The sequence below is a fragment of the Entelurus aequoreus genome, linkage group LG13 (assembly GCF_033978785.1).
Source record: "Entelurus aequoreus isolate RoL-2023_Sb linkage group LG13, RoL_Eaeq_v1.1, whole genome shotgun sequence".
Lineage (NCBI taxonomy): Eukaryota > Metazoa > Chordata > Actinopteri > Syngnathiformes > Syngnathidae > Entelurus > Entelurus aequoreus.
This window is the reverse complement of record NC_084743.1, coordinates 23,033,422-23,061,117: the sequence shown is the minus strand read 5'-3', so window position 1 is coordinate 23,061,117 and position 27,696 is coordinate 23,033,422. Positions and strand designations below refer to the sequence as shown.

General features: G+C 37.3%; 1 protein-coding gene across 1 annotated transcript in view; it reads left to right on the top strand.

The window, feature by feature from the left end:
* The window catches only part of LOC133663255 (tomoregulin-2-like), a 430,554-nt gene that overhangs the window by 293,468 nt on the left and 109,390 nt on the right, over positions 1–27,696 (top strand). Inside the window, exon 5 of the mRNA XM_062067604.1 lies at positions 20,221–20,317. Within this exon, the coding sequence (XP_061923588.1) occupies positions 20,221–20,317 (97 nt within the window). The remainder of the gene's footprint in view (positions 1–20,220; positions 20,318–27,696) is intronic.

The window sequence follows — 27,696 nt, the reverse complement described above, 5'->3', positions numbered from 1 at the left end:
ACTCGCCATGAAAGCGCTAAAACATACCGGTGTAGTGAGTTTACATTATTCACCCAAGGAACTTTAGTTATTAGAGTTCCGGTAATTCAATGCAAGTTTTGACAATAAGGCGCACTTAAAATCCTTTTTTCCCCCTCAAAACTCGACAGTTCTCCTTATAACCCGGTGCGCCTAATGTAAGTAATAAGTTTGGTTCAACTTACCCACCCTGAAGCAATTTTATTTGGTACATGGTGTAATGATAAGTGTGACCAGTAGATGGCAGTCAAACATAAGAGATAAGTGTAGGCTGCATTGTTTGCTGTGCTTCAACATACAAGTATTATTATGGTGACATATTATCTGGCGTTTTGTTTCGCAATATTGTGCAAAAGCAACTTTTCTTACCTTCTGGTACCTGCTGATCTGTATTTGGGATCTGCATAAATCCTGGAAAATTGCGCGCGTCCGCCTTTGTAGTCCGTGTCGACACAGTAGTCGATAAGCTTCTTTTTCTCTATCTTCTTGTTACGGGACATTCATCCTCCGCTGTTGCCATTTCTATTATAAAGTAGTGTAAAGTTCTTACTTATATCTGTCAGTAAACTCGCCATGAAAGCGCTAAAACATACCGGTATAGTGAATTTGCATTATTCACCCAAGGAACTTTAGTTATTAGAGTTCCGGTCGGATGTTTTCTATGCAACATTTTGACAAAAGAACCACCATTACATGTTATGTAGACCATAAGAAAATGTTTTCCATTTAGAAAAAAAAATATGCTACTATGATTCCTTTTTTGCGCCCTATAATCCACTTATATTACGGCTTCTCATTTTTCGCGGCTCCAGACAGATTTGTTTTTTGTATTTTTGGTCCAATGTGGCTCTTTCAACGTTTCGGGTTGCCGACCCCGGACCTAATGTAAAGAAGTGACGTGGGTATGCACAGGAATTGTCCTCGGTTCGTTTCACACACTGCAAAAAGTGAGTGTTCAAAAACAAGAAAAAAAAATACAAAAATTAGGGGTATTTTACTAGAACTAAGGAAAATTATCTGCCAATAGAACAAGAAAATTTGGCTTGTCAAGACTTGCCAAAACAAGTAAAATTAGCTAACCTCAATGAACACAAAAATACCTTAAAATAAATATATTCTCACTAATAACAAGTGCACTTTTCTTGACAGAAAAAAAAAAGAGACCTTTTTTCTCAATATGTTGAAAAATATTCTTAAATTAAGTAAATGCTAGTGCCATTATCTTGACATAATGATATGCGTTCGGCATTACATTTCTTGAAACCAGCAAAGGTACACTAAAAACTAGTTTATTTTTCTTAATGGAAAGGCAACAAGGCAACATCTTGTTACTCTCGGGGTCTCCTAGCCGCTCAGGCAAATCATGTGGTCTAAAAATGCATTTTCCCATCGATAACATGACATCATCGCACCAAGTGCGTTCAGTCAATTAGTGCGCGAGGAGTATATATATATACACTACCGTTCAAAAGTTTGGGGTCACCCAAACAATTTTGTGGAATAGCCTTCATTTCTAAGAACAAGAATAGACTGTCGAGTTTCAGATGAAAGTTCTCTTTTTCTGGCCATTTTGAGCGTTTAATTGACCCCACAAATGTGATGCTCCAGAAACTCAATCTGCTCAAAGGAAGGTCAGTTTTGTAGCTTCTGTAACGAGCTAAACTGTTTTCAGATGTGTGAACATGATTCCACAAGGGTTTTCTAATCATCAATTAGCCTTCTGAGCCAATGAGCAAACACATTGTACCATTAGAACACTGGAGTGATAGTTGCTGGAAATGGGCCTCTATACACCTATGTAGATATTGCACCAAAAACCAGACATTTGCAGCTAGAATAGTCATTTACCACATTAGCAATGTATAGAGTGTATTTCTTTAAAGTTAAGACTAGTTTAAAGTTATCTTCATTGAAAAGTACAGTGCTTTTCCTTCAAAAATAAGGACATTTCAATGTGACCCCAAACTTTTGAACGGTAGTGTATATATTAGGGCTGCAACTAACGATTAATTTGATCATCGATTAGTCCGTCGATTATTAATTCGATTAATCGATTAATAATCGGATAAAAGAGACAAACTACATTTCTATCCTATCCAGTATTTTATTGGAAAAAAAACAGCATACTGGCACCATACTTATTTTGATTATTGTTTCTCAGCTGTTTGTAAATGTTGCAGTTTATAAATAAAGGTTTATTTTAAAAAAATAAAAATAAAAAAAAACTCTGCGCATAGCATAGATCCAACGAATCGATGACTAAATTAATCGGCAACTAGTTTAATAATCGATTTAATCGATTAGTTGTTGCAGCCCTTATATATATATATATATATATATATATATATATATATATATATATATATATATATATATATATATATATATATATATATATATATATATACATATATACATACAGCCCGGACCCCAGCCAAATTAGTTTTTATTGTAATTGTGAAGAATTTATCTGAATGTGCATGAACTATTTCTGTTCAAAATTGTTTGAAATATCACATGTTAAATGTTTAAATATTAACTGTCAGTTTACTGTACTGTGCCAACTGTACTACTATATGAGTACGTGTTTTCTATTGTTTCATTGAAAATAAAACAGCAAAGTCCATTTGGCTGAGACACAATTGTGTCAGTCATGATTTTTTTGTTCATGCTTGAAATAAGAAATGATTACTTTAAAAAAGTAGTTCTATACTTGTGAGTGTTGATGACACAGATCATCAGTTGATATTCTAGTTTCAAGCATGTTTTACTCAATATAGGTCATACAATCTCCGCAACAAGCTGTAATATCTTACTGAGATCATTTAGGACCAAAAAACTTAAAACAAGTAAAACACTCTTACATAAAATCTGCTTAGTGAGAAGAATTATCTTATCAGACAGAAAATAAGCAAATATCACCCTTATTTGAGATATTTAATCTTACTTAGATTTCAGTTTTTGCAGTGCAGGTCTCAGAGGTTCGAGCTTCATGTGGAAATAACGGTGTTGGGGTCTTCCTCCTGTGCACGATGAGCCGCTTCCCGCTCCCAGCGTGACCTAAACCAAGACCGCAGTCAGGGGATTAGAGACGCTCTTTAACCACCGCAGGTTGCCCTCCGGCACCTCCGTGTTTGATCACCATTTGCTGCTCATCTGTCGTTTGAATGTTTATCCTGCTCATCTCCTCTAATACTGTGTTGTGTCACACTAATCTCCTCCTCCTGTCTCTTCCAGAAACTTGATCGAATCTTTCTCCCCCCTGTCCTTTCACACCTTTGCATGTTGTTTCGGTTTGGGGAGGAAAACAAAGGGATTTCAAGGAGATGAAGCTGGGACTCGTCCAGACTTGAATCGATACTAGATGATGTAGAGCTTGTCTGTGCGTAAGTTATTGTGTGCGCACCATAAGGGCTAATCATTTCGGTCATTACCCAGCGTGTCGTCTGATTTCGGAGGGTTTAGTAGACAGAGACGAGGGAGATGAGACTCTATCAGGGATTTGGGGAGTGGGAAACAATGGTCTGCCGTTTCGCCTAAAGGTAATTGTTCCTGCAGAATGGATACACAGGAAGAGTGGCTGTACAAAGGGGTAGTTATAAAGCACTGCAGAGGTTCCCGAAGTGGCAGGCCGCAGGGTTTTTAAAACATCAAGGAGCTGGCTAAGTTCATAAAAAGTCCTGACAAGTCTGGGATACCTGTAATGATTCTTTTCATACACCTGAAGTGTGAACTTTTTAATTTAGACATTTTGTCCTTTTTTTGTATTACCTCTAAAGGCCTTGGTGGCCACATGCGTGAACAGCTCCTTTTAGCTCTTATTTCCAAAATTGTGTACACTACTGAATTGTGAAGTGAAGTGAATCATATTTATATAGCGCTTTTTCTCTAGTGACTCAAAGCGCTTTACATAGTGGAACCCAATATCTAAGTTACATTTAAAACCAGTGTGGGTGGCACTGGGAGCAGGTGGGTAAAGTGTCTTGCCCAAGGACACAACGGCAGTGACTAGGATGGCGGAAGCGGTTATCGAACCTGGAACCCTCAAATTGCCTGCACGGCCAACCGAGCTATACCGCCCCAATTGGGGTCTTTTGTCGACATATGGACACTTATACTGCCATCTGGTGGTGTCAAAAGAGTATAACATACAATGGAATTAGGAAAAAAAAAGTGTAAAAATACAAATTAGCATGTCACTACACATGAAGTACACATTTGTGTACTTATGGACTAAGTACATCATATCAAAAGATGATTATTTGTTTTTATTCTAATTAGGGTCCAATAAGCCTAAATAGCAAAGAGAAATTAAAAAAAGCATGTAAACAAACAGCTTGGGCCTTAAAGGCCTACTGAATTTTTTTTTTATTTATTTAAACGGGGATAGCAGATCTATTCTATGTGTCATACTTGATCATTTCGCGATATTGCCATATTTTTGCTGAAAGGATTTAGTATAAAACAACGACGATAAAGATCGCAACTTTTGGTATCTGATAAAAAAAAGGCTTGCCCCTACCGGAAGTAGCGTGACGTAGTCAATTGAACATATACGCAAAGTTCCCTATTGTTTACAATGATGGCCGCCAGAAGTGAGAGAGATTCGGACCGAGAAAGCAACGATTTCCCCATTAATTTGAGCGAGGATGAAAGATTTGTGGATGAGGAAAATGCAAGTGAAGGACTAGTGGGAAGTGGAAGCTATTCAGATAGGGAAGATGCTGTGAGAGCCGGGGGTGACCTGATATTCAGCTGGGAATGACTACAACAGTAAATAAACACAAGACATATATATACTCTATTAGCCACAACACAACCAGGCTTATATTTAATATGCCACAAATTGATCCCGCATAAAAACACCTAGGTGTTTGTTATGCTAGCTCCTAGCTCCTAGCTACTAGCTCGAGCTAGTTATAGCTCGAGCGGGTTATATGGACGGGATCCCGTATATATAACCCGCCAATACAATTCAAACACCTGCACAACACACACACTCACTCAGCCCAAAGGACCGTTCACCTAACCCAGGGGTCGGCAACCCGCGGCTCCGGAGCCGCATGCAGCTCCTTGACCACTCTGATGCGGCTCAGCTACATACATGCCAACCCCCCGATTTTCCCAGGAGACTTATGGATCTCAGTGTCTCTCATAGGTTACTCCCAGGGAAAAAATAATCCTATTTACACTCTAATTACTAAATAAAGGGCAAGTAATTGTCCTCTATAGCATTTACATACAGCATGCCAGTCCAGCCACATGTTGCATGTTGTTATTACTTGCACACACAGGAGACAGCAAAGCATACTTACTCATCAGCCACACAGCTTACACTGACGGTAGCCGTATCAAACAACTTTAACATTGTTACGTTACAAATATGCGCCACACTGTGAACCCACACCAAAAAAGAATGAAAAACACATTTCTGGAGAACATCCCACCGTAACACAACATAAACACAACACAACCATTACCCAGAATCCCATGCAGCCCTAACTCTTCCGGTCTACATTATACACCCCCGCTACCACCAAATCCCCCCACACATCAACCCCCCCCCTCTCCGTGCGTTGGTTGAGCGGAAGAGTTAGGGCTGCATGGGATTCTGGGTATTGGTACCGTCAGTGTAAGATGTGTGGCTGCTGAGGTAGTACGCCTTGCTGTCACTTACGTGAGCAAGCTGAAATTGCATTCTACGTGTGGTCGAGCAGGTACACTGTTAGGGCAGACTGTAGAGGGCGCCAAATGCAGTGTCATCACACTCTGATATTCGGGAGTCTCCCGGGAAAAATGAGAGGGTTGGCAAGTATGACGCTATCAAGCGCCATTCTATCAAGCGCCATTCATTCAAAACTCGCGGGCTGCACTAACATCAAATTTCCACATTAAAGTGCGTGCCGGTGCGTGTGTTGAGACCCCTGGTTAACATAGCACAAAGCATTTAAGCTTTGTATGCGGTGTTTTTCATTTTAAATTTTAATTTTTTTTTTGTGGCTCCCATTACTTTCTTTAATTTGTGAAACTTGCCAAAATGGCTCTTTGAGTGGTAAAGGTTGCCGACCCCTGACCTAACCCAAGGTTCGTAAAGCTTATATATTTAACCAAAGTTACGTACGTGACACGCACGTACGGGCAAGCGATCAAATGTTTGGAAGCGCGCGGGTGGGACCTGATATTCAGCTGGGAATGACTACAACAGTAAATAAACACAAGACATATATATACTCTATTAGCCACAACACAACCAGGCTTATATTTAATATGCCACAAATTAATCCTGCATAACAAACACCTAGGTGTTTGTTATGCTAGCTCCTAGCTCGAGCTAGTTATAGCAAGCGATCAAATGTTTGGAAGCACAGCTACGTACTTACGGTATCGCGTCTGTGTATCCAAATCAAAGTCCTCCTGGTTAGAGTCTCTGTTGCCCGAGTTCTTCGATCTTGACTGCGTCTTTCGGGAATGTAAACAAACACCGGCTGTGTTGTGTTGCTGACTTCCCTCGCAAAATATCCGCTTCGCACCGACAACTTTCTTCTTTGCTTGCTCAGCTTCTTTCTCCATAATGCAATGAATGTCCAGAATACTGTGGAATAATGAGATGAAAACAGAGCTATTTCGTATTGGCTTCAATGGGGAAGCCATACCTCTGTTAAACTGGCTACGTCCCGCGCATACATCATCATACCGAGACGTTTTGAAGCGGAAGTGTGGCGGGAAATTTAAAATTGGACTTTATAAGTTAACCCGGCCGTACTGGCATGTGTTGCAATGTTAAGATTTCATCATTGATATATAAACTATCAGACTGCGTGGTCGGTAGTAGTGGGTTTCAGTAGGCCTTTAAGAGGTTAAAATGTATTTAGATTTTTAAGTGTATTTCACAATATTTTATTCCAGTGCTTCCCAGAGAACCGCCATATTGATCGGCATTACAAATACAGTAGCGTAGTAGGCCCGAGTATACATTAAAAACAAGGCAGAGGTTTTATTTAACATATTTAAAATTGTGGCCAATGTAACGTTATAAAAAGTTTTGAATGCAGGTAAATAAAACACGGAAGAATGGAAAATAATTCCACCGGAAAACCTTAAAAAATTGGTCTCCTCAGTTCCCAAACATTTACTGAGTGTTGTTAAAATGAAAGGCCATGTAACACAGTGGTAAAAATCCCCCTGTGCCAACTTTTTTGCAATGTGTTGCTGCCATTAAATTCTAAGTTAATGATTATTTGCAAAAAAAAATTGTGTTTCTCAGTTCGAACATTAAATATCTTGTCTTTGCAGTCTATTCAATTGAATATAAGATGAAAAGGATTTGCAAATCATTGTATTCTGGTTTTATTTACAAATTACACAACGTACCAACTTCACTGGTTTTGGATTTTGTATATACCGGTATGTATGTATAGGCTATATGTATTGTTACTCTGTATGCATTCGGCCCCCAGACACATTTTTTTTAGTCCAATGTGGCCCCCAAGTCTAAAAGTTTGGTCTCCCCTGTGTTTGTAGAGTTTTCGATGACTGTATATTCTCATTTCAACGACGCTCCAGTTAGGCGGGTAAAAGTGTTGCACATTTCACAACAACAATGTGGGAATTAATGTTCAAATGCCACATTAATCTACACCAGGGGTGTTCAAAGTGCGGCCCGGGGGCCATTTGCGGCCCGCAGCTAATTGTTTACCGGCCCGCCACACATTCTGCAAAAATTGCAAAATTTATAATATTGCAACAATTTAAAAAAACATTTAAAAAAAGTGGAATGAGGTGAAATCTAACAAGAAAAAGTTGCAATGTTGACACAAAGCTGCCATGCAGGCTGTTTTTTTTTCTTTTGTCTTTGTTTATTTTTCTTTTTGCCATTGCTAAAAAAAAAAAAAAAAAAGACTAAAAATCTATGTTATAATGAATTATTACTTAAAAAATATCACTTTAAAATGTTTTTTGTGGAAAAAATATTGCATATATTGTGTGGTTGCCATTTGACAAAAGAGCATAAAACAAACAAAATAGTGGTTCAAACGTAAAATCGACAGATATATCTGAAGTTGATCTCGTAACTTAAGTGTTATAACTAAAAAAAACTAATGAAAATGTATCACTTCATGAGTGGGGGACCTTTTGGATCCCAAATATATTTAGTAGGATTTTTTTTAACTTTTCACTGTGATTACTCAAAAATATTAAAGACTTAAAATCAATGGTGTCCTGCATTATTGATCTTTTAAGGCTCTAATTACTAAATACTGTCTTTGACAGAAAACCTTTTTTTTTTTTACTTTATATCAACCTCAAGTTGATATAGAGATTTACTGTAAGCGTTAAATAAAAAATAATAATAATTTGACTTCTTTTTAACAGTTTAATGACTGAGACCCTTTATAGTCCCCGGGAGCCCTAAAGGTTAAAAAAAATAAATAAATCCATATATTTTGTTAAGGTTTGAAAATGAAAAATATCAAAATGGCCCCCGCATGCTTAAATTTTTCCGTGTACGGCCCTCAGTGGAAAAAGTTTGGACACCCCTGATCTACACGAAAACTGATGTTGCAGTTAACGAATGACTGAGCATTTCATGGAAGCTGCTTTTGCACCCAATCATGGCACCCACCTGTTCCCAATGAGCCTGTTCGCCTGTGGGATGTTCCCAATAAGTGTTTGATGAGCATTCCTCAACTTTCGCAGTCTTTTTTGCCACTTACGCCAGCTTTTTTGAAACATGTTGCAGTCATCAAATTCCAAATGTGCTAATATTTGCAAAAAATAACAGTTTACCAGTTCGAACATTAAATATCTTGTCTTTGCAGTCTATTCAATTGAATATAGGTTGAAAATAATTTGCAAATCATTGTATTCTGTTTTTATTTACCATTTACACAACGTGCCAACTTCACTGGTTTTTGGGTTGTGTATACTATTAATCATATATACAGGTATGTATAGGTTACATGTATTGTTACTCTATATCAGGGGTCACCAACCTTTTTGAAACCAAGAGCTACTTCTTGGGTACTGATTAATGCGAAGGGCTACCAGTTTGATACACACTTAAATAAATTGCCAGAAATAGCCAATTTGCTCAATTTACTTTTAACTATGTTATTATTAATAATTAATGATATTTACACTTAGTTGAACGGTTTAAAAGAGGAAAAAACACGATTAAATTTTGAAACATATTTTATCTTCAATTTCGACTCAACCGAGAAAAAGAAGAGAAAAACTAGCTAATTGGAATCTTTTTGAAAAAATTTAAAAAATAATTTATGGAACATCATTCGTAATTTTTCCTGATTAAGATTAATTTTAGAATTTTGATGACATGTTTTAAATAGGTTAAAATCCAATCTGCACTTTGTTAGAATATATAACAAATTGGACCAAGCTATATTTCTAACAAAGACAAATCATTATTTCTTCTAGATTTTCCAGAACAAAAATTTTAAAAGAAATTCAAAAGACTTTGAAATAAGATTTAAATTTGATTCTACAGATTTTCTAGATTTGCCAGAATAATTTTTTTGAATTTTAATCATAATAAGTTTGAAGAAATATTTCACAAATATCCTTCGTCGAAAAAACAGAAGCTAAAATGAAGAATTACATTAAAATGTATTTATTATTCTTTACAATAAAAAATGTTTATTTACTTGAACATTGATTTAAATTGTCAGGAAAGAAGAGGAAGGAATTTGAAAGGTAAAAAGGTATATGTGTTTTAAAATCTTGAAATCATTTTTAAGGTTGTATTTTTTCTCTAAAATTGTCTTTCTGAAAGTTATAAGAAGCAAAGTAAAATAATTAATGAATTTATTTAAACAAGTGAAGACCAAGTCTTTAAAATATTTTCTTGGATTTTCAAATTCTATTTGAGTTTTGTCTCTCTTAGAATTAAAAATGTCGGAAAAGCGAGACCAGCTTGCTAGTAAATAAATAAAATTTAAAAAAATAGAGGCAGCTCACTGGTAAGTGCTGCTATTTGAGCTATTTTTAGAACAGGCCAGCGGGCTACTCATCTGGTCCTAACGGGCTACCTGGTGCCCGCGGGCACCGCGTTGGTGACCCCTGCTCTATATGCTTTCGGCCCCAAGGCAGCTCCAGTTAGGCGGGCAAAGGTGTTGCACATTTGACAACAACAATGTGGGAATGAATGTTCAAATGCCACATTAATCTACAAGAAAACTGTTGTTGCGCTTAACGGCCAATTAAGGTCTCAGGAAGTGCATTGCTATTTTTAACAGCACTTTGTTTCTCTGCTTTACTCTGCCGACATCAGAAACGATGTTTGGAGGAAGAGACCTTGAGAATGAGACCACAAAAGGCAATCCTGCAGAATTTTAAGCATTGAAATTCTACCTTGAACAATATTAGTCATTAGTGGATATATCAGAGCATCTTCTTTTGGGAGTCCTTCTGCCATTGTTGTACTAATTTGTCATTTTTTTATTTTATTGTTGTATTCTCGTATGAGTCTTTCTACAGTACAAAATAATAAGGGCATAATAGGGCATAGCCGATGTACAAACCCAAAACCAGTGAAGTTGACACGTTGTGTAAATCGTGTATATAAACAGAATACAATGATTTGCAAATCCTTTCCCACTTATATTCAATTGAATACACTACAAATACAAGATACTTAACGTTCGAACTAAAAAAACTTTGTTTTTTTTGCAAATATTAGCTCATTTGGAATTTGATGCCTGCAACGTGTTTCAAAAAAGCTGGCACAAGTGGCAACAAAGTTGAGTAATGCTCATCAAACACTTATTTAAAACATCCCACAGGTGAACAGGCTAATTGGGAACAGGTGGGTGCCATGATTGGGTGTAAAAGCAGCTTCCATGAAATGCTCGGTCATTCACAAACAAGGATGGGGCGAGGGTCACCACTTTGTGAACAAATGCGTGAGCAAATTGTCAAACAGTTTAAGAACAACATTTCTCAACGAGATATTGCAAGGAATTTAAGGATTTCACCATCTACGGTTGGTAATATCATCAAAATTTTCAGAGAATATGGAGAAATCGCTGCACGTAAGCGGCAAGGCTGAGCATCAAAAACCGACATCAGTGTGTAATGGATATCACCACATGGGCTCAGGAACACTTCAGAAAACCCACTGTCAGTAGCTACAGTTTGTCGCTACATCTGTAAGTGCAAGTTAAAACTCTACTATGCAAGGTTAAAGCCATTTATCAACAACACCCAGAAACGCAACCGGTTTCGTTGGGCCCGAGCTCATCTAAGATGGACTGATGCAAAGTGAAAAAGTGTTCTCTGGTCTGACGAGTCCATCCATCCATCCATTTTCTACCGCTTGTCTCTTTTGGGGTCGCGGGGGGTGTTGGAGCCTATCTCAGCTGCATTCGGGCGGAAAGCGGGGTATACCCTGGACAAGTCGCCACCTCATCGCAGGGCCAACACAGATAGACAGACAACATTCACACTCACATTCACACACTAGGGCCAATTTAGTGTTGCCAATCAACCTATCCCCAGGTGCATGTTTTTGGCAGTGGGAGGAAGCCGGAGTACCCGGCAGTCACGGGGAGAACATGAAAACTCCACACAGAATGATCCCGAGCCCGGGATTGAACTCAGGACTACTCAGGACCTTCGTATTGTGAGGCACATGCACTAACCCCTGTGCCACCGTTAATATGGACTCGTTATCTGACGAGTCCATATTTAAAATTGTTTTTGGAAACTGTGGACGTCGTGTCCTTCGGACCAAAGAGGAAAAGAACCATCCGAACTGTTATAGGTGCAAAGTTTAAAAGCCAGCATGTGTGATGGTATGGGGGTGTATTAGTGCCCAAGGCATGGGTAACTTACACATCTGTGAAGGCGCCATTAATGATGAAAGGTACATACAGGTTTTGGAGCAACATATGTTGCCATCCAAGCAACGTTATCATGGACGCCCCTGCTTATTTCAGCAAGCCAATGCCAAGCCACGTGTTACAACAGCGTGGCTTCATAGTAAAAGAGTGCGGGTACTAGACTGGCCTGCCTGTAGTCCAGGACTGTCTCCCATTGAAAATGTGTGGCGCATTATGAAGCCTAAAATACCACAACTGAGATCCCGGACTGTTGAACAACTTAAGCTGTACATCAAGCAAAAATGGTAAATAATTCCACCTGAAAAGCCTCAAAAATTGGTCTTCTCAGTTCCCAAACGTTTACTGAGTGTTGTTAAAAGGAAAGGCTATGTAAAACTGTGGTAAAAATGCCCCTGTGCCAACTTTTTTGAAATGTGTTGCTGCCATTAAATTTTAAGTTAATGATTATTTGCAAAACAATAAAAAATAACTTTCTCAGTTCGAACATTAAATATCTTGTGTTTGCAGTCTATTCAATTGAATATAAGTTGAAAAGGATTTGCAAATAATTGCATTCTGATTTTATTTACCATTTACTCAACGTGTCAACTTCACTGGTTTGGGGTTTTGTATATTATTAATTATATATCCATTATATTAATATAATATGTACACATATATACAGGTATTTATAGGCTACATGTATTGTTACTCCATATGCTTTCGGCCCCCAGGCACATTTCTTTTAGTCCAATGCGGCCCTCAAGTCTAAAAGTTTGTTCTCCTCTGCGTTTGTAGAGTTTTCGATGTCTGCATGTTCTCATTTCAAGGCAGCTCCAGTTAGGCGGGCAAAGGTGTTTGCACATTTGAAAACAACAATGTGGGAATGAATGTTCAAATGCCACATTAATCTACAAGAAAACTGTTGTTGCACTTAACGGCCAATTAAGGTCTCAGGAAGTGCATTGCTATTTTTAACAGCACTTTGTTTCTCTGCTCTACTCTGCCGAAATCAGAAACAATGTTTGGAGGAAGAGACCTTGAGAATGAGACCACAAAAGGCAATTCTGCAGAACTTTAAGCATTGAAATTCTACCTTGAACAATATTAGTCATTAGTGGATATATCAGAGCGTCTTCTTTTGGGAGTCCTTCTGCCATTGTTGTACTAATCTGTAAAAGTATCATAATATAGTACCGTTTATTTTTACTCAGAAGTAGCAATTTTCGGTACTTTTGTGCATGTTGATGAATTTTTTTTTTTTTGTTAATAAAATCTCATTTTTTATTACAACATTTAAAAATGAGCTGATTATAATGACTGCTGTCCAGCTGTCATATCTTGTTTCATTATCACATCACTCAGTATTATTTGCAGGTTATGACCCTAAGCTGTAATTGCAGCTGCAAGTCCAAGACATTAGATGGCAGTAATGGATAGTTTATGGCAGATTTCGGCAAAATACGGCCCGCGGGCCACACGCGCCCCATTAAGATTTTCAATCCGGCCCTCTGGACGTTCTACATCAGGGGTGTCCAAACTTTTTTCCACTGAGGGCCGCACACTGAAAAATCAAAGCAAGCGGGGGCCATTTTGACATTTTTTATTTTAAAAACCAATACTGCTCCCGCGACCCGACCTCGGATAAGCGGAAGAAGATGGATGGATGGATGGAAACCAATACAATATATGTATAAAAAATATACATTTAGGCCTCCACTCAGGCTTGATCACGGGGACCCTGAATGGTTTTGGTAAAAAAAATATAAAAAGTGTCATTATTCAGTATTATTATTTGTATTATTATTCAAGGTTTAAATCTCTAGATCAACATTAGGTCTATCTGTCAATATAACGTTATTAAAGATTTAAGTCGTATGCTCTTTTGGTCAAAGAAAACCCTGTTTTTTAATGGAAAAACAGAAAATATGTAATATTTTCACCCAATTAAAATTTTTAAGTGGAATATTTGAGATTATATAATAACTGGAGCCTTAAAAAGGTCAATAACTCATAACAACATTGATTTTAATTAATTATCTTTTTTTTTTAGCAATGACACTTAAAAACAAATCACACAAAAATTATTGGGGATCCAAAAGGGTCCTACTCATTAAAGTGTTAAAAAATAAATGATAATGTTTTTTTAACTGTTTACTTTTAACACAATAATCTCGAGATCAACTTCAGATCTATCCATCAATTATAAGTTGTATTGTTGTTTATGTTTTTTGTTTGTTCGTTTTAGGCCCTTTTTTTAAAAAAAACAGCTTAGTTTTTTATATGGCAAATACAAAATATGCAACATTTTCCCCCAAAGAATATCTCAAAGTGCAATATTTAATGTGACGTAATTGGAGCCTTGGATAGGTCAATAATTCATAATAACATTGATTTTGATTCATTATTATTTTTTAAAGAAAGAAACAGCCTGCATGGCAGCTTTGTGTTATTAGAGTCAAAATTGCAACATTTTTTTGTTACATTTCACCTGTTGGCTCTTTTATACCACTTTTTATGTTTTTTTTGTTTTTTTAATAGTATTTTTAGAATGTGCCGTGGGGCCGTTAAAAAATTACCTGTGGGCCGCACTTTGGACACCCCTGTTCTACATAATAGACCTTTAACATCAAAACTGTAGCCAACATTATGACGTGCAGTGCTGTTTTTTAAATAACCGTAAGTCTTGAACTATAGAAAGTATTTCAATGGTTGAAATCTGCGCTTTCGGGTGTTATAGGAGTTATTACGGTAATCTACGTCACAGCAGTTAAGACAAGGAACTAAATAGAGGGGGCGGGGTTTGTTTTCAGAACAGCCAGCCTGAAACGCGTGTCAGAAAAAGATGCGGAAGCAGATTTTTATGTGATAATATATTATATTGTAGGTGTTTATTACACTTTGCATTGATATTTTGCTGTTTTTTTACATTTTTGTTGTGTTTTGCTTGATTGTAAACGATGTCTATGGAGGAGCTGGTCTGAGAAGTAGAAGAGGAGCGACGTCCATATGTTGTTAATATTCAGTGTTTTATTGTTCATAGTTAATATTACAAATCCCACTTTCTTTATTTTCATATACGTTTTGGGTGTACCATTCAGTAAAAAAACTGTAAAATTCCATCATATTTTTTTGAGGCGGTCTGTCATAACTTTTTTAGAACTCTATCGGACATTGTGACTTTTGGTATTTGTGTTCCTGAAAAAAAAGGGACCCCAACACACATATTGTACAGCTAAATGTGTACATATAATTTATACACACATACACCTTGGCCCCCCTAGACACATTTTTTTCTCTCAATGTGCCCCCCCAGTCAAAATATTTGCCCAGCTCCGGTTTATGGTGGGTTGTAGGGTTGTCCCGATACCAAGAAACGATACTTTTCGATAATTTTCAAAATAAAGGGGACCACAACAAAATGTTATTTTTGACTTCATTTTAACAGAAAATCTTATGATACATTAAACATGCGTTGCTTGAAAGAAGATATTTGTCAATTTCTATTTTATTAGTAAGCAAACAAAGGCTCCTATTCTGACGTATGAGGTAACATGTTGTCATTTTTTTGTTCTATTATTATTGTCAAAATTATGATGGGTTATTAATGTACTTGTTCATTCACTGTTAATATCTGCTCACTTTCTGTTTTAACATGTTCTACCTACACTTCTGTTAAAATGTTATAATCACTTATTCTTCTGTTGTTTGTTACTTTACATTAGTTTTGGGTGATACTACAAATTTTGCTATCAATTTGGAAACCAAGTTGTTACAGGATCATACATTGTTCGTAATTAAAGTTCTCCTATGTCCAGGGACATATTTCATGGGTTTATTACAACCGCGGTACTTTAATAGTACCGGTATACCGTTGTAAGCTTTTTCTACTTACAGTCCCACAGATTCACACTGGAAGCCAGTTGCGCAGAGTTGACAGGGTTTAATATGGTTTTTGCAGTTCTCCAATATGTACTTTTGTTGACTTTTCAGTCGCTCCAATCCTCCTCCTCCTCCTGCACCCGGCCGCTCACTGTTAAAGACAACAGATGATTAGTTTAACACGTACCACCTTTGCAAACTAATCATCTGCCAGCTGTGTCTCGCCGTCAGCACATGCCACACCCCCGTCTGATGGCGCTCTGTTTTCAGCACCATGGACAGAGGTGTTGACCTTTACTCCTGCAGCGCGCTGATCACAATCCCCTTCCACAACCGTACAACCCTAGTGTGTTTTGTTTTTTGTTGCGCCCTACAAAGTGTAAGTATTGTACTAATTACGCTCCAGCTGTTTGATTGAAACGTGCGTCTTAGTTGTCGTTGTTTTGTTTTTTTGACAAATTTGAAGGTGTTGAAATTACGAAGTTTAAATCACTAATGCTAATAATCAGTTGCATGTCAAAAGAAAATTATACATAGAATATACATTATATCAGCATCAAGATTGTGCATCTATTTGAGTCAGTTGCTTTCTTTGCGTTGTAGAAATTTACATTACTAAAGAACAAACACAAATAGATTGCAGTCCTGTGACGATGTTGACATGGATCAAACATCTTTATGTAATCTGAATCAGCTTAATTGGCCAAGAATGTGTATCTGTATTTAAAAAATAACATTAATTTACTGTTAATTGTTAAAAGAAATATTGGAAAAAAATATAAATAAATAAAACAAATAAAAATTGTATGTATATATATATATATATATATATATATATATATATATATATACATATATATATATATATATATATATATATATATATATATATATATATATATATATATATATATATACACATATATATATATACACATTATATATATATATATATATATATATATATATATATATATATATATATATATATATATATATATATATATAATGTGTGTATATATATATATATATATATATACACATATTATATATATATATATGTACATACACATTATATATATATATATGTATATATATATATATATATATATATATATATATATATATAATGTGTGTATATATATATATATATATATATATATATATATATATATATACACATTATATATATATATAATGTGTATATATATATATAATGTGTATATATATATATATATATATATATATATATATATATATATATATATATATATATATATATATATATATATATATATATACACATTATATATATATATATATATATATATATATATATATATAATGTGTATGTATATATATATATATAGATATATATATATATATATATATATATACATATATATATATATATATATATATGTATGTATGTATGTATGTATGTATGTGTATATGTATGTACATGTATGTATATACTGTATATATATATATATATATATATATATATATATATATATATATATATATATATAAATATGTATACATATATATACAGTAAATATATATATATATATGTATATATAAATATATATACATATATATACAGTATATATATATATATATATATATATATATATATAAATATATATTTATTTTTTTTATTTTTGTTTTGTTGTTTGTTTGTTTTTTTGTTGTTGTTTTTGTTTTTTTCCACTTCAAAGTTAATCATATGTTTTTCCCTGGAAATGCCCAAAATGATATGCTAATCAACAAAGATGGTAAATATTAGCGAAAGAACAAAAATAACCTTGAAAGATGGTTAAAGTTAAAGTACCGCTGATAGTCGCACGCACACACACTAGGTGTGGTGAAATTACCCTCTGCATTTGACCCATCCCCTTGTTCCACTCCGCTGGGAGGTGAGGGGAGCAGTGAGCAGCATCTAGTGGCATGCCAAAGAATCTCATTAATAAAAGTAAGGTGTTTTATTTTCCTATATTCAAACACAGTGTTACTGTTCAAGCAGTGGCCAAAAATATTAAATATATTTGTTAAAAAAAGACCTCTGCTTTGTTTTTTAATGAATACCAAGGCCTACTGTGCTACTGTGTTTTAATGTTGGTCATTATGTTGGCACAGCTATGAATAAAAGGGGAACAATCCAGACTGGGATTCATGGCAGACACAAAGTAAAAGAAATGAAGCAGACTTTGACCTTTGGATTGCAAGTCAAAGCCAATTTAAGCTGTTGGCATAAAATCAGGTCACACCTCTTCACCAGATTTCTTCATCGTTCATTCTGCGGATGTCACGGGGGATCACAAGAAATGAGAAGTTTTCAAAAGGGAAAATGAAAGCGGCGACACAAGGGAGCAATGCACGATGTGGGTGTCTGTGCGTGAGTGCACGCGTGTGTGCGAGATTAAATACATGACATGCCAAGTGGCACCTCTTCGCCATCTTTTTTTTGCAGTTGTCCTCATGGGCCCCTTTGTGCTTATAAATAGAACGTGTCTGAGGAGAGGGCCGCGAGGAGAACGCACAGAGACTGGCAGAGCCCTCTTCGGTAGAAGAATGAAAATTGAGATCATCCAAATTGCCTTTTTTTTTTTCCTCGCCCTGCCTCACAGGCGTGATATGCACTGGCAGAGTCCCTAAGCCACTGTAAGCCTGATGCCAGTACCCGCACCGCCACTCAGTGTGAGAAAATCAGCAGGATGGAATAATAAGAGGGAGTCCAAAAAGATCAGCGGGGATTTGAGAGTGATAGGAGAGTCCGGCAAGGAGACTTGCGGAAAGTAGGGGCGGGGAAACGGCTCAGAGAAAATGCAGGAAGGAGATGTGTTTGATCCCTAACTTTGTGATGGGTGTGCAAGGAGAACAATTATGGGTGTGCAAGGAGAACAATTATGAATGTGTTGCTGGAAAATACGCATTTTTCATGACTGAATGAATCAGTTCTACTTTTTATTAGAGATGTCCGATAATGGCTTAATTACCGATTCCGATATCAACCGATGCCGATATATACAGTCGTGGAATTAACACATTATTATGCCTAATTTTGCTGTGATGCCCCGCTGGATGCATTAAACAATGTAACAAGGTTTTACAAAATAAATCAACTCAAGTTATGGAAAAAAAATGCCAACATGGCACTGCCATATTTATTATTGAAGTCACAAAGTGCATTTTTTTTTTTTAACATGCCTCAAAACAGCAGCTTGGAATTTGGGACATGCTCTCCCTGAGAGAGCATGAGAAGGTTGAGGTGGCCGGGGTTGGGGGGGTAGGGGGTAGCGGGGGGTGTATATTGTAGCGTCCCGGAAGAATTAGTGCTGCAAGGGGTTCTGGGTATTTGTTCTGCCGTGTTTATGTTGTGTTACGGTGCGGATGTTCTCCCGTAATGTGTTTGTCATTCTTGTTTTGGTGGGGGTTCACAGTGTGGCGCATATTTGTAACAGTGTTAAAGTTGCTTATACCGTCACCCTCAGTGTGACCTGTATGGCTGTTGACCAAGTATTGCATTCAATGCGTGTGAAAAGCCGTAGATATTATGTGACTGGGCCTGCACGCAAAGACAGTGCCTTTAAGGCACGCCCCCAATATTATTGTCTGGGTGGAAATCGGGAGAAATTCGGGAGAATGGTTGTCCCGGGAGATTTTCGGTAGGGGCACTGAAATTTGGTAGTCTCCCGGGAAAATCGGGAGGGTTGGGTAGTATGCCTGGGAGACGCAACTGCTCTGTACTTCTCCCTACGTCCGTGTACCACTCCGTACAGCGGCGTTTTAAAAAGTCATACATTTAACTTTTTGAAACCGATACCGATAATTTCCGATATTACATTTTAAAGCATTTATCGGCCGATAATATCGGCAGTCCAACAAAGCATACTTGCTTTGTTGGCATTAAATGATTGCTTCCTCATCAAGTGTTTGATTCGGTGTTTAGTCTGCAACCTGATGTGAGGTTACCAAATTATGTCGTTGCATATAAAAGTAGCAACATTTTGTACCCATCCCTACATATAAATGACAAAATAGATGCACGAACATTTAACATGCATTTTATTGAAGATTCGTGTTTGCGAAGACGGCAATGAGCGGAGAGGGACATACAAAGAGATGGGACCCCAGGATGCAGAGGAAGCAGGCAGAGCAAACTGTCAAAGGGTATATTCCCAGGATAATTAAAGTACAACGTGCAATATGCAAACAAAAGGTGATGTTACAAAAAGGGTAGGATCTAATGTACCAGGAGGAACAGGAAATGAAAAGAACACTAAAGGTGATCAGGCTGGAGGCGAGCAACACAACTTAGCTGAAGTGGGCCGGCTTAATATACAGTACAGTATTTGTTTGTGTTTGGACTGCATTTTTCTCAAACATTTGGTAGGAAATGTGTTTTGACTGTTGAATCATTCAGGTTATGTGGGTACACTGAAAATTGTAACACATACTCTTATTTATGTCTTCCTTTCAGGAGGAGAGGGTTCCGCTGAGGCAAGTCCAAAGGAAACATCCACGTGTGACATTTGCCAGTTTGGGGCCGAGTGCGATGTGGACGCAGAGGACGTTTGGTAAGTTGATTTTTTAAAAATTTTAATTGCTCGGTTTCAAACACAAAAGAAGTGAAGACTGCAAATGGTTTCGAAATGACAGAGAAAATATATATTGATTAGAGATGTCCAATAACGGCTTTTTTGCCGATATCTGATATTCCGATATTGTCCAACTCTTAATTACCGTTTCCGATATCAACCGATACCGATATATACAGTCGTGGAATTAACACATTATTATGCCTAATTTTGTTGTGATGCTCCGCTGGATGCATTAAACAATGTGACAAGGTTTTCCAAAATAAATCAACTCAAGTTATGGAAATAAATGCCAACAAGGCACTGCCATATTTATTATTGAAGTCACAAAGTGCTTTATTTTTTTTAACATGCCTCAAAACAGCAGCTTGGAATTTGGGACATGCTCTCCCTGAGAGAGCATGAGGAGGTTGAGGTGGGCGGGGTTGGGGGGCGGGGTTTTTGGGGGGTAGCGGGGGGTGTATATTGTAGCGTCCCGGAAGAGTTAGTGCTGCAAGGGGTTCTGGGTATTTGTTCTGTTGTGTTTATGTTGTGTTACGGTGCGGATGTTCTCCCGAAATGTGTTTGTCATTCTTGTTTGGTGTGGGTTCACAGTGTGGCGCATATTTGTAACAGTGTTAAAGTTGTTTATACGATCACCCTCAGTGTGACCTGTATGGCTGTTGACCAAGTATGGCTTGGATTCACTTGTGTGTGTGAAAAGCCGTAGATATTACGTGATTGGACCGGCATGCAAAGGCAGTGCCTTTAAGGTTTATTGGCGCTCTGTAATTCTCCCTACGTCCATGTACCACTCCGTACAGCGGCGTTTTAAAAAAATCCATGAATTTAACTTTTTGAAACCGATACCGATAATTTCCGATATTACATTTTAAAGAATTTATCGGCCGATAATATCGGCAGTCCAATATTATCGGACATCTCTAATATTGATATATATAAATATTAAGGTACATTAAAGAATGTAATGAAGGCAAGGTTCTGTACATTTTTGGTTCACTAATAGAACAAAATTTAAAAGAATGTCCAACCATAGTTAATTTCAAAAATAAATACATGAGTACATGATTTTTAATATACCGTATTTTCCGGACTAAAAGGCGCACTTTAAATATTTTTTTTTTCCCTCAAAACTCAACAATGCGCCTTATAACCCGTTGCGCCTAATGTAGGGATAATTCTGGTTTTGCTTACCGAACTCAAAGCAATTTTATTTGGTACATGGTGTAATAAGTGTGACCGGTAGATGGCAGTCAAACATAAGAGATACGTGTAGACTGCAATATGATGGCAATATGACTCAAGTAAACAACACCAACATGGTATATGTTCCATTGGAAATATAGAACCTTACACACGGCTCTCAAAAATCTATCAAAATGTTTTAGTACGACTTTGGTAAGCTATAAGAAGCTGCGCCGCTTGATGTATTGTCAGCGCATTAAACATACGAGTATTATTATGGTGTGTTTAAGGTAAGACATATTATCTGGCGTTTTGTTTCACAATAATATGCAAAACCAACTTTTCTTACTTTCTGGTACCTGCTGATCTGTATTTGGGATCTGCATATATCATGAAAAATTGTGCCGCGTCCGCCTTTGTAGTCCGTGACGCGCCGTAGTTATTAGAGAGTTCCGGTCGGACGGTTTTTCACGGGACACGTTTGTTGTTGTTTCCGTATGAGGAGATGCTGCTCGGTTATTAATTTAAGTAAAGTCTGAATGTAATTAAAACAGTTAGCTCCATCTTTTGGCACTTCTTCCACTCCCGTCATTGCACGCTACACCGCTACAACAAAGATTGGCCGAGTTGCGTGCACTATCCACTTTAGCCGCCAGATGGCTGTAGAGTGTTGAATATAATAAAATGTTGCTATTCCAACTTTTGATCACAACGTCAGTTGCTATGTATAAGGCATTCAAAAGTGCGTGCAAGCTCACGCCAAAATGCATCAACCTTATAATTTAACCATTTGGCATTGTTTACCATGAATATCCAATATTCTAACAACATTTATAAGTCAGAAAAAAACTAAATTCATCATAGGTCCCCTTCAATGAAGAATTGTCCGGTTCCACAATTTCTGTTTGCGGACCAGGATTGTTTATAAGATTTAGTTGCTTCCTGTTTTTAGCCCCACTGATTGGCCGAGTTTTGAAGAATGAGTGAGTTGAAAGATTAACATAAGTGTAAGCTCATACTTTTCACCCGTGAGTCTTTGCTGTTCTCCAGCATTCCGTTTTTGTTATTTTATTGCCTGTCCAGTTTAGTTTCGTTTTGCATAGCATTCCCAATGCTTTAGTGCCTTTGCCTTTTGTTTTTGTCTACATTAAAATACTTTTTACGTGCTCACTGCCTCCTTGGCTTTCTGTATTTTGGGACAACACCAACAATTGCCGTCATGTGACCATTGCGTCACAGTGCTAGATATGAAGCTTACGTAGCGCTTAGCTTCACTGTGACTACACTGGGAGACGATGAAAGACCGGTGTGTTTTTAATTGACGTTAATAAGGGTGCAATGTTATGCAGAGGTGTACTTGTAACAATTTTAAAGACAAATTATAAACAAAATTCATCGTTCAATGAAGAATTACCCGGTTCCACAATTTCTGTTTGTGGACCAGGATTTTTTATAAGATTTAGTTGCTTCCTGTTTTGAGCACCACTGATTGGCCAAGTTCTTGGTAAAAAAAAAAAAATTCAGTTTGAAGAATGATTGAGTTGAAAGACTAACATAAGTGTTATCGCAAAACTCAAGGTTACAGACTCATTAACAATAAAATAATTTGTCATTAACAGTAGGTGACCTACAAAATAACAGCGTCACTTCCATCTTTGCCATCTAATGATATTCCCTTTTTCTTATAGTAATCGTAGCATCTATGAACACTCCCAGCTCAGATTAGAAATGTTCATTTTTCAGCACACACTTGCCACAGAACATCCGCCGAGGTTTGGTGCACGGCTGACCATTTCATTTAACCTCAATTACTATTGTGGGGCGCCGAGAGAAAGCAGAGTTTCACTTATTTGAGAAATCCAATTACCATCCTTACAGGACTTGCCAATGTCAGACCGAAATGAATTTGGCTCACACAAAGAAAAGTAGCTCATACGTTTTCACAGATCCTTGCAGATGAGATGGGTGCCATTTATCAGCTCGACCACACAAATTAGCAAAGGAACAGTAGTAACGGTCTCGGGGCTTTACATACAAAACATGTGCGTTCAGAGCTTACTGAGCAGTTACTATTGTGTATTTTTATTTATTTCAAACATGTGTGCATAGTCGGATTTCCAGATTTTCATTGCAACATGTCCGAAAAGGAGTAGGAAGAAGCAGATGTCATGTAATCCTACTACTTAGGAATGTGTGCTCAGTTTTGTAGCACAAACAAATTAAGTAAATGCATCGATGAATAACCAATAAAGTTGTTGTGATTCACATAATGGGATGAATAGGATTATCTCATTTTCGATAAGGTTCGATAAGTTTATCAGGACTCTATGTAGACACGTTAAGTTTGAACAGTTTTTTAAACCGGGTAATTTCAGTACTTTGTTTGATTTATTTGCTTAATCCAATCCAATCAATCCAATCCACTTTATTTATATAGCACATTTACACAACAAGAATGTTTCCAAAGTGCTGCACAACCATGTTAAAAACAATATTAAAAACAATATTAAAAACAATATTATGCTACACCAATGACTGAATAAAAACAAAGAATAAATGAATAGAAAAACCAATAGAGACACAATATAAAAAATAAATATGATTAAAACGATTTTAAAGGGTAAAACCAATTAAAACAGTAAAATAGACATCAACATTTATTAAAAAAAACACACAGGACAACAGAGGACAGAAGACCACACAACTCACGTAGTGTTAAAAGGCAAAGAATAAAAGTGGGTCTTAAGACGAGACTTGAAACACTCCACTGTGGAAGCAGTTTGAACATGGAGGGGCAGAGTGTTCCAGAGTTTAGGGCCGACCACAGAGAAGGCCCTGTCTCCCCTGGTTTTAAGTCTCGTCCTGGGCACCACGAGCTGGAGCTGGCTCTCGGACCTCAGAGCGCGCGCAGGAGTGTAAATTTGGATGAGGTCCGAGATATACTGAGGTGCCAGTCCATGTAAAGCTTTAAAAACAAACAGCAAGGATTTAAAATCAATTCTAAAATGAACAGGGAGCCAGTGCAAACTCCGAAGAATTGGTGTTATATGCTCGCGTTTCCTGGCCCCTGTTAAAAGTCGTGCTGCCGCGTTCTGGACTAACTGCAACCTGGAGAGAGCTTTTTGGCTAATGCCAGCATAAAGTGCATTGCAGTAGTCCAGGCGACTTGAGATAAAAGCATGCACGACTTGTTCAAAAAGGTTAAAAGATAAAAATGGTTTTACCTTTGCTAAAAGATGAAGATGATAAAAACACGATTTTAAAACGCCATTGACTTGTTTGTCAAATTTAAAATCGCTGTCTATAGTGACGCCAAGGCTGGTGACTTTGGGACGCACATCATTTTGCAATGGTCCCAAGTCAGTGAGGGCCGGACCAAAAACTGAAATTTCCGTTTTTCCCTCATTCATTATTAAAAAATTCTGGGCTAACCAAGCCCTGACGTCGCATAGACAGTTGAGAAGGGGTGTCAGGGGGCCGTGGCCTTTTGAAATTGGCATATAAATTTGGCAGTCATCTGCATAAAAGTGATAAGACACTCCATGCCTCTTAAAAATCTCTCCAAGAGGGAGAATGTACAAGGAAAACAGGATGGGGCCTAGAATGGATCCCTGGGGGACACCACAGTAAAGCGGAGCAGAAGAAGAGGTGGCGTCCCCCAGCCTGACTGAGAAGGACCTCTCTGACAGGTAGGATCTGAACCACTCTAATGCAGTCCCCCTGACACCCACACAGTCTCTCAGGCGTACAGGCCATTCTGTACGCTATTTTCGATCTTTTTTCATATATAGGGCGCATTAAAGGAGTCGTATTATTATTATTTTTTTTCTAAATTGAAAACACTTCCTTGTGGTCTACATCAGTGGTCCCCAACCACCAGGCGGACCGATTAGTACCGGGCCGCACAAGAAATAAAAAAATAATAATAATTATATATATATATATATATATATATATATATATATATATATATATATATATATATATATATATATATATATATATATATATATATATATATATATATATATATATATATATATATATATATATATTTTTTTTTTTTTTTTTTATTAAATCAACATAAAAAACACAATATATAGATTATATATCAATATAGATCAATACAGTCTGCAGGGATACAGTCCGTAAGCACACATTATTGTATTTCTTTATGAAACCCCCCCCCCCCCCCACGCCCCGGTCCGTGGGACAAATTTTCAAGCGTTGACCGGTCCGCAGCTACAAAAAGGTTGGGGACCACTGGTCTACATAACATGTAATGGTGGTTCTTTGGTCAAAATGTTGCATAGATTATGTTTTACAGTTCATCTTCAAGCCGCTTCATGACGTTCTACTAATCAGCATGTATTCTGCATATTCATTAGGAGAGACACGCTAAAAAAATTGTGCTTTCTAATTTGCTAATTTAAGAGACGCAATCCTGTGTGCAGGAGCTTAATGGATCAGCTTTTTTGTGATAAATATACACGCAAACCTTCAGTAGATCTGGCCCTTACAGTATAAACACTTTCTAAGACTCAACCAAAGCAAAGACAGGCACATTCAACTTAATGGCAAAGACTACTTCCTGGCTGAGGCATCACACCGTAGTCTATACACTTCTGCCATCTAACGTCTTGGAATTGCAACTGCATGCAAAGTCTACTGTGTATATATACCGTATTTTCCGGACCATAGGGCGCACCGGATTATAGGGCGCATTAAAGGCCTACTGAAACCCACTACTACCGACCACGCAGTCTGATAGTTTATATATCAATGATGAAATCTTAACATTGCAACACATGCCAATATGGCCGGGTTAACTTATAAAGTGCAATTTTAAATTTCCCGCGAAATATCCTGCTGAAAACGTCTCGGTATGATGACGTTTGCGCGTGACGTCACGGATTGTAGCGGACATTTTGGGACACCATTGTGGCCAGCTATTAAGTCGTCTGTTTTCATCGCAAAATTCCACAGTATTCTGGACATCTGTGTTGGTGAATCTTTTGCAATTTGTTTAATGAACAATGAAGACAGCAAAGAAGAAAGCTGTAGGTGGGATCGGTGTATTAGCGGCTGGCTGCAGCAACACAACCAGGAGGACTTTGAGTTGGATAGCAGACGTGCTACCGTGAGTACGCAGCTTTCTTCCAAACATTTGATCGCTTGCCCGTAGGTGTGTGCCGCTATGTGCATGTCACGTACGTAACTTTGGGGAAATATATGTGCTGTATGAACTTTGCGGAAGTTAACGGTACTTTGGGCTGTGGGATTGAGTGTGTTGTGCGGGTGTTTGAGTTGTATTGGCGAGTTATATGGACGGGAGGGGGGAGGTGTTTGTTATGCGGGATTAATTTGTGGCATATTAAATATTAGCCTGGTTGTGTTGTGGCTAATAGAGTATATATATATGTCTTGTGTTTATTTACTGTTTTAGTCATTCCCAGCTGAATATCCGGTCCCACCCGCCTCTCACAGCATCTTCCCTATCTGAATCGCTTCCACTGCCCTCTAATCCTTCACTTTCACTTTCCTCATCCACGAATCTTTCATCCTCGCTCAAATTAATGGGGTAATCGTCGCTTTCTCGCATGATTGTAAACAATGTGCAGATGTGAGGAGCTCTTCAACCTGTGTCGTCACGCTACTTCCGGTACATGCAAGGCTTTTTTATCAGCGACCAAAAGTTGCGAACTTTATCGTCGATGTTCTCTACTAAATCCTTTCAGCAAAAATATGGCAATATCGCGAAATGATCAAGTATGACACATAGAATGGATATGCTATCCCCGTTTGAATAAGAAAATCTCATTTCAGTAGGCCTTTAAACACACACCATAATAATACTCGTACGTTTAATGCGCCAACAATCCATCAAGCTATGCGGCTTCATAACTTACCAGAGTCGTACTAAAACATTTTGATCGAATTTTGAGCGCCGTGTGTAATGTTCTATATTTCAATGGAACATATAAAATGTTGGTGTTGTTTACTTGAGTCATATTGCAGTCTACACATATCTCTTATGTGTGACTGCCATCTACTGGTCACACTTATCATTACACCATGTACCAAACAAAAAAGCTTCGAGGTCGGTAAGCAAAACCATAATTATTCCATACATTAGGTGTACATAAGGCGCACTGTCAAGTTTTGAGAAGAAA